At 37.8% G+C, this 16,337-nt stretch overlaps 1 protein-coding gene across 1 annotated transcript in view; it reads right to left on the reverse strand.

The window, feature by feature from the left end:
* NOL4 (nucleolar protein 4) overlaps positions 1–16,337 on the reverse strand; it is a 188,402-nt gene that overhangs the window by 24,009 nt on the left and 148,056 nt on the right. The window contains exon 9 of the mRNA XM_085221021.1: positions 13,303–13,416. Within this exon, the coding sequence (XP_085077147.1) occupies positions 13,303–13,416 (114 nt within the window). The remainder of the gene's footprint in view (positions 1–13,302; positions 13,417–16,337) is intronic.

A 16,337-nucleotide genomic window follows, 5' to 3' on the forward strand; every position in this document is an offset into this window, starting at 1 on the left:
GCTTCTCTGCAGTATCTAGCACCTTGCAGAAGATGGTTGTGGATCTTTTTTGCTGCCTTCTCATTGACAGGCAGTACAAACAGAGGAGTCTGAATGCCTGACCTTTCTAACAAACAGAAACAGCATAAACTGTGTGGAAGCAATGTTGTCATTTCCCATCCCATGAGCAGTTTTGCCTTCAGGTAGTGCTGTTGAATGAATTAACGTATTATTGAAACTGAGGCATGGTGATAGAGATGTAGCAGTACCTGCTGCTGAACTAGAAAAAGGCAAAGTGAGAGAAATTCCTCAGTTGCTGCATACACCTCTGGTTCAGAACAAGCCTTGCAATGCTTCAGGCAACTCTGCTTTTATCATCACAATGATAAGGTTTTTTCCTGTGCTTTTTGTAGATATGTGTACTGTTCTCAAAAAACTATGTCAGTTCCATTCCCCCTTGCCAGTATGCTATTTTATCACTATTATCATGGGCAACAAGTTCAGTTGGGATAGATGAATATCACTCCATTCAGTGCAGAAGAACTGTGGCACTAGAGAACTTTTCAAAACTCATGAATCAAATATTTAAAAAGCATGCAGGGGAAAGCGTGTGGGAGAAGTGGAGCAATGCTTGTGCCAGCTTTGTGGATTTATTACTATAGTATCATCACAGGCAATATAATTAAACCTCCCACTATAGGTCTCTTCATCTCATACATTATATGTGGCATCACTCTTGTAAGGAGAGATGATAACTACTTTCCAATCACCCAAGAAAGGTTGAGGTCACAATCTGGTAACAAAGAAGGAACTGCTTACCACTTTCCAAGGATCAGGACTCACCAAAAACTCAAAGGAAGCAATCATCAAGTAGAGATACTTCCCTTGCAGCTGCCAGCCCTTCGGTGAGGTTCCGGTCACAAAGGTGAATGCTTCCACTTGTGCTCCCAGGGATGGCTATGCCCCTTCACCAGGTGCTCAATCACTGGTTCAGGCTGTGAGTTAATGTTTCCCATCCAATTCCCAACCACTGACAGGACATTTTCTAGATACAAAACAGCTTTCTATACACCTCTTGTCTCTGAGGTATTCAACTGTTCGAAAAGATTTTACTGGAAAACTATGGAGTATGGTTTGGACTTTTTTGAGCTTTTTTCCTATTTTTCTTTTGTGCTGCACATTCTTTTAATACTGCACATATTACTTTCCACAGTGGAGGGAAACATTGTATAGTAGACTCTAAATGAAATTCTTTTTCATTTAGATACAGGAGATGATAGCCTAGAGTGAAGTGCTTGAGGTCAATGTGGAAGTTTCACCCAATTAATAATGCCTCTGTGTTCTGCCTTGAAAAGGAAAAACATCCTGGAGATTCCAGTAGCATATTGCCATTTTTAAAGTACAGTGTCTCTGCCATGGATAAATTCCAATAGGAGTTACAGATAACCGCCTTACAAAAACAGTTTTCTTGTCTTAAAATAAGAGAGTATACAGTTGCTTTCCTGTACGCATTTAATGACTGGTTCTTGTTTTCAACAACAGGTTCAGATGTCTTGAAGTGTTTTGCCCTGTGGTTGATACATTTGATTCCTAACTACTCAATTTCAAACCTGCCTTAAAATCTGAACTGTGTGTTTGTGGAAAAACAAAATCATTTCTATGAATTTAATGCATGTTTTTAAACACTGCCTCGGGTACAGCTTGACTTTTACAGTTAAAAAAATAGAAAAAATCTTTTAAAAATAAAGGTATCTTCAAAAAAAAAAAAAAAATGACCTCCTCACCATGTCTCAAACTATTTAATAGCAGGGAAATGCTTTGCTAGTGAAGAAGACCAACTCTAAATATTTTACTGTACTTGGTGCACGCCCTTTGATTTCAGTTTTGTATTTTAAAAGAAGATTCAATAAATAAGAGTGATGCTTTGGGGTATGGCCTTTTGATTCCATAACCATTAAACCATAACAGCATAAGTGGCTGGACAAAACAAAGAAATGAACTCTGATCGGCTTTGGAGGATGCACAGTCTGATTTGCTTCGTTAATGGAGACAGTAAAACTGAAGCTTAATATGAAATATCATGAGTAATAAGCATGAAATTTGTGCACTGCAGTACAAATCTGTTCCCCAAATATTCTCATTTTAGGGGAGGATTTGCCTGGCACAATGCCTGGGCTGTCGGCCACTGCCTACTTGGCTGCCTTGCCCTGCACCTAGCCTCTATGGCAGCTGGTGCTGATTCCTGGCAATGTACTCAGTTCCTGCTTCCACAGTTGGTTTGGTTTTGTTTTTTTGTTTGTTTGTTTGTTTTTTGCTTTTTTTTTCTTAGAAAAATATGTTTCTAAATTTAGTTTAGGGACATCAAGCCAGTTGTTGAATTACAAACATGATCTTGCTATCAAATAGAAGCAGTCTGTGCACATATTTGCAAATATATTTCCTGTGTGAAGAACTGCCTTGTTCTGAGGAATACAACTGAATATATTTTGCAGTTGATGCTTTGAATTTAAAAGTAATTTGTGATTGTTTAAAATCTTCTAAATCTACTCAATTTACTAACCAAAACCAAAACACATCACTTTTCTCTTGAAAAATAAGGGTTTGCACATGCACGTTGTGAGTTTGCATTGATTTCATAGAATCATTAAGGTTGGAAAAGATCTCTAAGATCATCAGGTCCAACTGTCCACCTACCACCAATATTGTCCATTAAACGATGTCCCAAAGTCCCATCTACTCTTTCCTTAAACACTTCTAAGGATGGTCATACCACAACTTCCCTGGGCAGCCTGTTCAAGTGCCTCACCACTCTTTTGGAGAAGAGTTTTTCCCTAATATCCAACAGGTGCAACTTGAGGCCATTACATCTCTCCCTATCGCTGTTAACTGGGAGAAGAGTCCAACTCCCAGCTTACTACAACCTTCTTTCATAGAGTTGTAGAGAGCAATAAGGTCTGCCCTCAGCCTCCTTTCTCCACACTGAACAATACCAGTTCTCTCGGCCATCCCCCGTAAGACCTGTGCTCCAGATGCTTCACAGCTTCATTGCCCTTCTCTGGACACGCTCCAGGTCCTCAATGTCCTTCTAATAGTGAGGGCCCAAAACTGAACACAGAGCTCGACATGTGGCCTCATCAGTGCAGAGTATAGAGGGATGATCACCTCCCTGCTTCTGCTGGCAACACTATTTCTAATATAATTCCTTGTGGGTACAAAGGTATTCAGCAGAACAGCCTGCTCTGAAGGTGCAACATCTCATATGCATAGAGGTGCCAGAAATATTCGTGCTTGCTAAGGCTCTGTGGGGATCAAAAATACCAAGGAATTATGAATTGACTCACAGTTTCAGCTAAGAATAGTTGGTCAGATATTTGCTGCCAAAACATTTCATTAAACTGGCTCAAATTCTGTATGACAGCAGGGATTTACTCCCAGAAACTACATCCCCACTTCATGCTGTAAGTGAAGCCCTTATCTAAACACAGGAAAGACAAAATCAGACTTTTATATACTTATCTATTCTAGAAACATCTGACAGACTAGAAAGAGCTTCATGTTCAAAATCTTCTTGTATGTGAAAGGAAGGGATCATTAAATATCTCTTATTCCTGGCTTTCAACATAAGAATGGGAAGAACAAAAGGCCAAAACCTACGCCTTTGGCCTGAGTCTCCTGAGAACAGTTATATCCATATTTCCATCAGCCTTTCCTCTTCTGTCTTCTTGACAGAAGACAAATATTAAAGACACAGGAACACAACCATTTTGGTCCCTGTTCATTTTCATTCCATCTAGAGTAGGGAAGGGGATAAGATTATTTTAAAATTAATGTCCAAAAAACATTCCTGAGCCTTCAGCTTTATCAACCTCCAGAACAGAAAACTGACATTAGCATCAATTTTACCTCACATTCAAGACTGCAGTTCTGAGTGTTTAAAATGTTAGCAGACTGAAATTCAGCACAAAGAGCCTGGAAAAATAAAGCTTTTTCTAGTTTAATGATCTCTGTGTTGAGGTGAAAAATTACCTGCTGACCTTAAGGCCCCAGTGTAAATCCAAAGCAAGAAATTATTTGCAATTGCATGCCTTGCACATTATTCCTTTTGAGTACATGTTGCAAATTTAACACGGGCTGGGCTGACTGCGGCAGGAGGGGGCTGCCCTGTGATACTCAGCAATTCCTTCCAGCTGCATCTGCGAATAGCACAACTCTATCCAGCACTGCTGAAATCAGGAATTTTGCCACTGAAAGGCAGCAGGATTTAAAATTACAATGCATGCTGCTTATTTTCTTCCCCTTGACAATATGGTTGATGCATTGTGGGTAGGAAGCTGAGTTTCCCACTACTGGTACATAATTTGGTCTCTTGACAATAATCCACATGCAGCTAAATGGCGCCTGCATAACATTTTGTGCCTCAGTGGTTAAAGCATATCATTTGCAATCACAAAAGCAAACCATAGCCCAACTCAGAAGTAAAATTATCATTAGGTGGGGAAATGATGGAAGTGTATAAAGCCTGAAATGCAAACTGGCGTGTGGTTATCCAAGGATAGTACAGTCTTCTCACTGATAATTTTGAACACAGATAAAATAGGATAGGTACTGAGATACAGAAATTACTCATAGCCCTATTAAATACCAAATCACAAGCAGGAGGCTGAACACAAAATAACTATCAACTATCATAAATAAAGCTATCATAAATACAATAATAAAACTACCATTAATACAGTAGGAAACATTGAACTCTGCAAAGTAAAGTGACTTTGCCTTGTGTAGTTTTTAGAATTCCGGTTTCTATCTGGCTGCTTTATATTAAATGAGTTGTCTGCTTCCATTTGGTCTTTTCTGAGGCTCCATAAGCCTCCAATTCTGAAGAAAAAAAGACTTTGAGGTGAAATTGTTTAGGTTTTTTGGAAATACACCACAGTGTGCCTCTGCATTGTTGCCACTTCTTGTCAGCATGAGTGAAGCATCTTTCCCTTCCCATCCTCTAGAGAAAATTAGGCTCCATGAAACCCAAGAGGAAGGGCGCCCGCCTCCACCTCTTACAAGGATTAGAGCTGGTGTGCTCTTCCTGCATACTGAACAGCTGTGGCAAGGACCCAGTCTCCCTGAAATAAGACCACTTCCTTGTGCTTGCTGTATTTGTAGCTTTCCGTCACAGAAGCTCTGCATCAAAGGGCATGGTCCAGCTCCCCACTGGGAAACAGGGAGACATTTCTGCATAACTCCTTTTTATGTAACTAATATTGTCCAATCTGCCTTGGATATGAAAACAGGCAGTATAAATAACAGAGTAACAAAATTAATACAGCATTTAAGAGCCGTATTCTTTGTCTCTTCCTTCCTCCTTCAAGTCATAGTAGCCATTCATCAGGAAGGAGTATACACACACACAAATATCCTCCTTCCTTCTTTCCCACTGTTTGAATTGTAATACAGGAAATACCTGCTCATTGTCAAGATTGAGAAGCTATGAATTAGTGGCAAAGATGAAACAAATTCTGTCCTCAAATATGAAGGTTTAAAGATCTTTTCCCCCTCAGTGCTGAACACCCCATACAGTGGTCCTGAAATGGAGGTCCATGCCCTCCCTGCAATTCAAATTTTCAATTAGTTTCTTCCAAAATAGTTTTAGATATACCTGTAATTTGTCCACCAATAACTTCCTTCCTTTTATATCTGGTCTAAAACAGCTAGGCATTTAGGTTTTTGGGGTTTTGCTAATAAACCATACTTGAAGAGTCTTTCTTTAGGTCAACCTCCTTGTTACAGATAGAAAAACAACAACACATATCGTATGGAAGTATATCATTAACATGTCCTTACAAGCCTCTATTTCTTTAAAAATGAACATTAAGGAATTAGATGTAAATGGGAGGAAACACAGTATTGGTGATCTCCATGTATGCGTGCATTTATTAATATTCAGACGAATTTCATTTACACAGAACCTGTATCCACTCTGCAACTGGCACTTGTATCAAGCTACTCTATTCAGGTTGCTGCTATGACAACTATCCAGAGGCAAATGTCAGGTCAGCTTCCAGCATATGTGTCTGGGCCATAATTGCTTCGTCAGACACCTAACAGCAACCTACTCCTACTCCTCTAACAGTAAAAACAATATTCTAAAAATTATGAAATGTTGCAATATTCTTAACACTCTATTCATATGCATTGAAAAGTTTAGATTTCCCTTCTCTTTGTCCCCTAGCCTGGAATAGGGCATAACTATATGTCTACAGTGCCTGTTTGCAAATTTATACTCATTTACATCTCACTGTAAACCTGGAGTCATCTCATCCTTGGGGGCTGGAAGTTTTCCTCCACCCCATCATGATGATTATTGATATTTCTTTTGCCTGACTACAAATGACAGCATGGGGAAAAACATATCATAGCTGCCCTCTTGATGAGAAGAAAAAAGAATGCATTCAGTGTTTATTACTTCATAGCATCATAGTGCACCCGAGTGACTTACTCTTATCAACTTGAAAAACTCAAATAATCACTTTTTACTGAGTTTAGCTTTTATAATTAAACTGATGACTTCCATAGACCCCAGACTATCTTCCATATATTTATCTTAATCTTATTCTAATTTTATATTATATTTTTTAACATATCAACTAAGAAAAAACTTTTAATATTATATTGAGGATATGCAAACTTTTCTGGCATATCGAATAGGGAATGAAATAATGAAAGCAGAGATAAAGTTAAAAAAAGTAATGTTGTAACTGCAGAGTTCTCTCACAGCTATCTCCAAATACGATCTGATGTGAAGAATTAAAGAAAGTCTGCTTATAATTGGTTTGTTCGGTGGAAGGGAAATTGTCTTCCATGTGCACATGAAGATGTACACATATCCTAATAGTCTCATTTTATTACCTCTCATTTGCCTTGTAGTGATAACAAATAGCTAAATTAAATCAAACAAAACCAATTATGTGTTTTACAAGAAAAGTATTATCCAGATTTCTATGTGCAGTGAAGGTATGAGGCCATCACCTTGGCCAGGCTGTAAAATTGTCTGACTATTGTTGATTTCAGCTACTCTCTGGAATGAAATTAAACTGTACTCCTTAAATTCAGATTTTTAAAAATGATAATGGAGAATTCTTTTTCTTAATGTGTATATTCTATAAAATACTGCCTGTCAAGCACTCTGTAGAGAGTCTACTAATTAAAAACCTCAAGTTTGGCTGAGAAATGCTTTTGTTAGGATGGGAGTTATGGAAGGTAACTTTCACTTTCCTCTGAGCTTAATCTCTCTTTTATCTCAACTTGTCATTTGCTATGTAACTACAAAAGAATCCTACATTGAACATCCTATTACGTAGGGCATAAGGATGAAAGAAGTGTATGTAGCTCACTCTTTTAGCTACTCAAAAACCTCTGCATGCTAAGGTAGCATTTCCATAACACTACTCACTGAAATGGAGGTCAAACTGCTAGAATAACGTGAATTGAATCGAGATAGAATCCCATCCACTGGCTTCGCAGTCATATGTGACTTCCACTCTACCTACAAACACAGTAATGAATTCTTAAGGGTCCAGATTCCTATGAATACCAATCACCATGATGCTGCTGAAGCTATCTCAATTTTTTTTTATGATCTGGCTATCTATGTCTAGAGACATAATATTCTGTAATTCAGTTCTTCTACTTTCTGCTATTTATCCTCCTTCCTACATGTTCATATTTTGTCTTGATGTCCAAAACTTTACTTCAATTATAAGGAAAATGTTCGTTCATAAGTTTTGCAACAAGAGAGCATGCAAAATATTATTTCTTAGGAAGAAAATGAAACATAAGGCAGCTGTTGTAAAAAAATAACGCTTGTGTCCAAATATATGTGAAGGCTTTTTTTTTTTTTAATTTGCTTTTCCAAAGGAAGATTTCAACTAGAATAAAGGAGCAGGTGCTCCAACATAGAATCATAGAATTGCTCACGAAAAGACCTCAAAGATCATCAAATCCAAATGCAACTTAACCATGCTACTCTAACTCTAACAATCTTCCGCTAAATCATGCCCCTGAGCACCACTTCCAAACGGTTTTTAAACACATCCAGGGATGGTGACACAACATGCACGTATTAATATTCATTAACTACTATTTTCCTTTAGATTTTCCCTTGGAAATTTTTCCCTGGTCTTTCTGATTTCAGAAAGGATGGTAACAACATTAATCCACCTCCACTTTCCACACATAACTCTGTCCAGCTTCTGCTCGAGACTGTCTTAAGGTGAGGGTTCATGAAAACTACACCACAAAGTAACTTTTCTGAAGTAGCTGAGACCAACAGCGGTTAGGATCCTAAAGCAATATTTCAGTTTCTGTGACTGACAAGAAGCAAAGCCACAGAGCTAAGGTTCCTGTAACAGCCACTCACAGAAGAGGCACCCAGCCTCCATTTGCTGCCCAGGACAATAATGGCCAGATGGCTTTTACAGATTTTCTATTTATTTAATCACTCTCCTTTTGTCCAACCAAGACTATTTGGTTCTGCAAAGAGAGAGACACAATAAAAGAAGTCGTCCTGTTCACAGTATGTAATGGATGCATGTAAAAGGGGTGTACCTCAGCTCTATTTAATGCTTTGTAAGACTCCCTTGTTGATGTTAGTCCTTAAGGTTCACTTCAGATTAACTGGTTCATAGTGAATATTGCTAGAGTTGTAATGAAGATCTTGAAGGATTAGTCTAGGGACATCACTCAGAACCAAAACAAACCATTAGGATTCAGAAAATATCTCTTCTGTCACTGACTTGAAGCATGTAGTAGTAAGAGGATTATTTAATTACTGTTTCCACATTTTGGCCAACACTGTAGAAAATGCCCACAAAATGCAAGACTGGAATCATCCTGTTTTAGAATCTGGACTCTACAAAGGTGACCTGCAGAGCAATGCAAAAGCTCTTCATTACCTTTGCACCCAGTTTCTCATCTGGGTGACAGAAAGATCAACAAACCCAGGCCAGTGAGTGTGGGCATTCCACTCTCGGGCGGTATTATCAGTAAAACTATACAATTTAAATAAGCAAATCTACAAAATTTGTGCAGTGGAATAAATTATTTTAAATACTAGTCAGAAATAAGAAGTGAAAGAACAGAACTTTTCAATCAGGTAACATTTCCAATATGGGACTTCTCGGCCTTTAGATTATAAGCCAACAAATAGAGCTTGAGCTCAAGAAAATGGAAGTGCACTGAAGCTAAAGAGAGTACTTGAGAAACACCTAACACAAACAGACAGCCAAAGCACTATCTTCCAAGTTCCTGTGACCTAATAAACACATTTATATTCCTTACAGAGAAGTCTCAGAAAGCGACAATGTCTTCAGTGTTACCCTTTGAAAGGTACTAGTTTCCTTACAGACAAGATTGCTCTGTTTCCAATTAGGAAATAAATGGTCATTAAAAAAATAAACAACAAATTTTGAAAATGAGCAACTAATGCTAGTGAGACCAGCTTGCATTAACCTATTTTTAAACTTGGATTTTTGCAGGCAGAAATTTTCTGCACTTACAGTTTCTATTGCTTTGGTTTTTAAGCTGGTTATTTTTCCTGAGTGAAAACTGACATATTTTTTTATCAAGTCACTAGTACTATAGGCAAAGCCATATTCTAGTTTGGAAAGTTGTGTTATTTTACTAAAGGACAGACTTACAGTACGGACTTATATGGAACACGCTCAGAGCTTCCTGCTAAGAGACTCTTGTGTCAGAGAAGTAGGGGTAAAACAGAGGAGAGGAAAGAGCAAATAAAAAGAGTTCAGGAAGCTGCTGAAATTTCATCTCAATTTCAGGACTGGATATCAGACGTGTGTTCATTACACGATGGTTCTAATCACCCCTGCAGTGGCAAGGTGTCCTTGAGCTATTTGAACGAGGCAGAGAATGTGACAGGGGACCGACACCAACCCTATGTATTAGTGGAGGTGGCTCTATTCAGTGGTGACATTACACCGCTTCAAAACACGTACCATTCACTGCACAGACCCTGCAAGACAGAGGTAATAAACCTGAGGCAAGCACTTCTCAGCAGCATAAATACAGAGACATTTTCTGTATAGCTGGATCTGGGGAGAGAGAATGAGCAAGTGTGAGAACATGAGAATGAGCACACAAGGAAGAGTGACTGGGACCTTCCAGTATTCATTCTGGTTTGCTAATGGATTTGATTGGTCAAATTATTGTTTCCTTATAAAGACTTCCATGCATATGCATCATTTTCTATATATATATTATATATTTCTATATATTTTTTCAGTATCTATAGAGGGACTATAAGAAGAAAGAGAAAAGACTCTTTAGCAGGGTTTGTTGTGATAGGACAAAGGGAAATGGTTTCAAACTAGAAGAGGGGAGATTTAGATTGAATATAAAGAAGACATTTTTTTCAATAGGGGTGGTGAGGCACTGGAACATGTTGCCCAGAGAGGTGGTGAATGCCCCATCCCTGGAAACACTCAAGGACAGGCTGGATGGGGTTCTGAGCAACCTGATGTAGCTGTAGGTGCCCCTGTTCATTGCAGGGGAGTTGGAGAAGGTGGCCTTTTAAGGTCCCTTCCAACTCTAAGGATTCTATGACTGTACCTACAAAAGTACATTTGCCATATTCTGAAAAAATACTTTAGAAAACTATCCATAAAATGCATATGCATGTTTGTATCTTCTGAGAAGATGGTGATGGGATTCAAATTACATCTAGCTCTGAGGCAGACTGACCTCTGTGGAGAAAAAAAGGCAGACTTCACTATGCTGCCTGCACAGTGCACATAAAGCATCTTTAATGCAATGCTTCCACTCGCGTCTGAGTGGAAGTTCTGGAGGAGTGCTCTTACCAAGTCCTCTTAATGATCTACTTTCCAGAACCATCTAGTATTTGTTCCCTGTTAGAAAGTCTCCTGATAAAATTTAACAAGCGGTAATTTCCATTATCTACAGATTATTTCCCTTTCCTCCTCCCAAATTTCCACTGAAGCCTGAGTCCACTTCATTTGTTTAATGCCTAACTTCGGGAATATACATTTAAAAAGGAAAAGCAGAGCTATGTTAACACGAAGATAAGTTTCTTTCTGTTTGTCTTTTTTTGTTTTTTGGGTTTTTTTTAATTGTCTTTGTTTTCATTTTTAAATTTGTTTTTGTTTTCAAAACTACGAAAGAGAACAGAGAACAAAGAATAGTAAAAAAAAGATGGCAGATGAACTCAACTTTCTCAAACTTACTCTGTTTAAGAAAAAAAGAATATTGAAAATATTTCATTTTGGATATATGTAAGAAAGGTGAATAAAATATAAAAGTAAATAAAAGGTAAAAATAAGAAAAATAAGAAGAGAAGGGTAGAGTCCTTTTATCTATAAAACATTTTCTCCAGATACAGGCTCACTTCCCATCTCAGCGTGAGAGTACAGTACTTTGTGTTAAATATTCCACTAAGAAATATTCCAGAATACTTTCCTCTCAATCTACTTTATTAATGTTATGTGTTTGGAATAAATAACTACAGTTCAATGGAACTGGGCCTAGAACAAAGGTTTTCTACTTCTGTAATTACTGTCCTAACTCTTCACCCTCCTAGGGTAGATTTCTTACTGTAGGTTTCATGAAGCTACCCATAGACATTCCCATAGTTTTTTCCAAAAAAAAAAAAATTCAGTACATTTACCCTAAATTCATGAATAGTTTTGATAGCAACATCCCATATCAAGTGAGCTAATTTACTGCTTATTAAATCAAGTATCTGGTGATAGCCCTAACCACAATGCTTAGCTACTTTAACATGACTTTTGGAAGTAAGATGATCAGTTTGGAACTGTTCTGCCTACAAATATTGAATTCTATAATTGAAAGAAAAGAACCAGCTCACCCCTTAATAAAAATTGTTACCAAATCCTTTAGTAACACCACAAATTAAAGAAAGAAAAATTCTATTAGTAGCTTTCTGACTTCTGGCTACAGCTTTTAAAATGTGCTTATTTCAGCAGTTCTCTGGCTCCTTGGGGAGTACTGTGGGATTTAAATCACTTGAAAACTCTGCCTCACTCTGGATGGACTGAGGAATTGAGCCACTCTATTTATGATTATTGAGGTCAGGTTAGTCTCTAGACAGTGCAATGAAAATAGCTGATGTTTGCACAAGTCTTTTCTCAGCCTCCTTGGGGCAAGCATGTTGATTCTGTAGCTTTTTTGTTGTTGTTGTTCCTGACAAATGAGAGAAAATAGACAGTATATAAAATCTGCACAATCTGAATGAGCAGTAAGCCGCACTTAATATTACACTACTTTGACATTCCATGGGATTTGTAAACCTTAATATAAATATATGGCATTATTGAAAATACTAAAAAAAAATTAAGAACAAAGGGACGTATCACTATTAACTCTCACATCTTAAGTTATCAATAACCTAAGCATAGTACTAAGAATCCTTTATTCAGCTAGGGCAGGACCAGGGGGAAATAAATGGACTGAAATGAACTGTGTAAAGGAAAATCTTCTTTCAAGCACTGCATTCCACAAAAAAAGTTCACCTACCATAACGGAAGCATATTTCAGAAAGAGCAGAGATATTACTTGGACTGGGCTTTGTGATAGTTATGAAAAGAAATAAAGACTAGAACAGTTTTTGCAATAAAAATGTTAGACATCCACTGTATCCTTGGAACAACTAAATAATCAAAGCCTAAAGCGAGTTATGAGTTTGAATTTTAAATGCTGAAGGAAAACAAGCAATTCTCAGCAATTTAAAAATAATGAAATCCTATCACAACTATAAAAGCTGAAAAAATGCATATGAAAAAAATAAACATTGATATGAGATTAGAACACTCACCAAGTCATTTGATAGCTTTCTTTTTATGTATTTCCAGTAACTTTTCTGTTGTAAGTAAACAGGTATTTTCAGAAACTTACGGAATTTCACATTGCACTTAAAAATACATACAAAAATTGGAAAGGGAGTATGCTCACAGTAAGCAGTCTGACTCACGTATGCAAGCACTGTTTCTGATATTTATGTAACACACATACAACATGTTCTGTTACTTATAACTCTAGCAGGCAGACTGCACGCTATGTGCTCAAAATCTACAGCTGTTAAAAAGCAAATACGCAGCCTTATCCAGCTATATAATTGTGCTAGGCACCCTCATGCTTCTCATGTACATATAAACAAAGGCATGCTTGTGTATTGCTTTAAAGAGGTGCAGCTTCTGCACCACGCTTCATCACGACTGTCGGTTGAAATGAGCTGAGTGCATCGATCAATATGGATGTGGAAGACCCCGAAGAACGCAGTACCTGCTGTCTATCCAACCGCATCCTTTTTGCAGCATTTCTGCTTTCACTCTCACAGGCGGAAGCCAGGATACTCTCTGCAACTGCTGAAGTAAGGTGTGAGGGAATAGGTCGTGACTATGAGAGAAAAAAAGAAACACAGAAATTATTTCTAGCATGATCCACGACGTCCTCATCAAAGCTCACAGTGCTGTCACCGAGGCAGGAAGATTGCTCACTGAAATGTAGCTTATACCAACAAAACAGGGAAATGGAACTTGCAAAGATGAAAAATGAAACTAGTTAGATGCTAAAGCTGCAGCTGATTGGCAGATCCATGAGAAGCCCTTTTCCCCCACAGCTCTATTGTCCGGTGCGCTCAGTCTGCATCATTACGCTGTACTTTGCACAGACAGTGGCATATTCTCTGTGTTCCAGCAGCACTCCGGCCGTCTGCTTGTTGGCAAGAAAGCCAAACGGCTTTTATCCTGTACAACATGTGACAGAGACGAGTAGTGGCTTTTTATAGTCATAAAACCCAAACCAAAACAAAACAAAAAACCCGGAGTGATGGGGCTAAGGCATCACTCAAAACAGAACAGATTGTCAGAACATTTTGGAGCAGTCTCAATCTGTAGTATGTGAATACTTGCATTCCTTGGTGCAACATGACTGATGTGATTAAAATGACTTCTAAAAAAATCTGTTTTCCTTTTGATATTGCCATCCTTCCAACTATGTAGATATTTTGTGGTTTAGCTAGATAGAATTCATTATTCACAAACAAAACCCCTTGTTTACTAATTTCATGGAATTTACATGCTTTAGGTAAAAGGTGCAATGAAACAAAACAAAACAAAACAAAAAAAGCCTAAAAATAAAAGAATGCTAAAATCTGTTTTAGCTCTGACGTGAATTCCAATATGATCTTCCCTACCCCTTTATCAATAAGACCATTTACATGTATTTTTACTAATTACATCCACAGCAAGAGAGATGAGGCTAACAATAAAACTAGTTATATTCTTTGTTAGTATATAAAGATGTAGTTGAACTATAAAGAAATGAAGAAAATTAGGATAACATCCCAGACACTGTTATATACAAGAGCAACTATGAAAGTAATGCCTTCTATTTTATTATATTTGCCCACAATGTCAGAAGCAGAGGTTGGTGGTATGGCAGTAGAGGCTGAACCTTCTCACCAGTATTCCATTACATGTTGTTGCTGTGTGGCAGACGGCAGCAGAGAGGCAGTCTTACAGAATGGTGTCCAACATGGAAGTGCATGTGAAGCCCAGGTGTGTCACTGAATTCCTCCATGTGGAAAAAATTGCATACATTGACTGTCATCAACACTGAATGTTTATGGAGACCAAATACTGGATGTGAGCACAGTGAGGGGTGGGTGGTGTGTCTCAGCAGTAGTGACAGTGATGTGAAGGACAAGCTACAGTCCAGGTGACCATGCAGAGCTGTCACACTGTGCAACAAAGAGTGTTTCGATCAGCTCATTCACACAAATTGGCTAATGGTGGTGGCTGTGGTAAGAAATAGTTTTTTGTTCTTGATCTGTCAAATACTGTTACTGCGCTCTTTGTATCTGTTGTTTTGCTATGGAAATAAATAGGAGGCATTACTTTTGCAGTGACCGATGTACATAATATAAGTGCATTCCAGACATTACAATTTACTGGACTTCTGTAAATTTTCAAAGCTTCACTGAACTCAAGTGAACTGTGTGAATTTATAGGTACTGGGAAATTAGCCATATGTGATTTGGGGGATTTTTTTTTGGTTTCTTAGTTGTTTTGTTTTTTACTGGGCTGGGCTGCATGTGTGGTTTTTCTTGGGTGGTTTTTGTGGTTTGGTTGAGTGTTTCTTTTCTTATTAAAAAAAAAGCATGTACCTACTGTGAAATGTCACTGAGTTTTAGAGGCAGATTTTGAGGTATACTTTCACTTTTTATATAACCTCTGTGATTCTGTGATCGTATTGACACAACAGATTTTATGGTTTTCATACTATTCCAGATGCTATGAGATGACCACTACTACATTTTTACCTTTAAAAATTTAAATCAATTTATTGACTTTGAATGTGCTCTACAGAGTGTCATTTTATCATCTCGTGCTCTACTTTCTCCAATGCACAGAACCTCAGTCAGCTGGGAACCAGTGGCTGAACTAGCTTTTAAAAATAGAGAAGGATTTGTGGGCCTCATCTCTAGTGCTCTTGGCTTAATTCTCCACACTCGTACAAGAGGAAACTGTCTAGCACCTGAAACAGCTGTGACAGAAAGACAATTAGAGGCAGCAATACTACAATAAAATATAACATTTGGGTTATGGAACAATGGAACAAACCTACTGAATTTGATTGCAGTTTGAACAGCAATGCGTTCCCATGCATTGAAAATAAATTATTCTAAGAGATGAGGGACAGTACTGTTAAACCCTGCTGTCATTACAAGGTTAACATCACAGCAAATACAGATATCTTCCTCAGAGCTCCAGAGGAGGGAGTAAGCCTCCAAGTGAGGTTTTCATTGACAAAGCATAAATATTTTTCTTCCTGAGAACTGTGCTGATCTAAAGTTCTGATCTAAATACATTATCACATCATTTAGCCACACTAAATCCCTCTCTGTATTTGGTGGCAAAGTGTCACTGTACATGCCACTTTTCTGCGTATGTTGAAGATGCATGGAAGTCTCAATGTGCTCCTCCAGTAGTAGGTTCCTGAAAAATGGTGTGTAAACATCTGGGTCATTCCTCCAGCTATACTTAAAGCTCAGAGCTATAAAGCTACATAAACATCAACAGATATTCAGAAGGTGATGTAAGAACTAAAAAAAGTATATTCTGTCCAAAAAGCCAAATGAATTCACGTTCCCCAGATTATTTATGGGAGAGAATAGGTTTATTAGAATTTAAAAAATAATGAATCACCATTATAATCAAGCAGTCACCTGTTTTTCCTCTAAAAATGACTGTAGCAGGTATATTCACCATTGAAACACTGCTCAAAAGTTAATACCTGGAAAAATGAGGAAGTCT

The sequence above is a fragment of the Meleagris gallopavo genome, chromosome 3 (assembly GCF_905368555.1).
Source record: "Meleagris gallopavo chromosome 3, MGAL_WU_HG_1.1, whole genome shotgun sequence".
Taxonomy (NCBI): domain Eukaryota; kingdom Metazoa; phylum Chordata; class Aves; order Galliformes; family Phasianidae; genus Meleagris; species Meleagris gallopavo.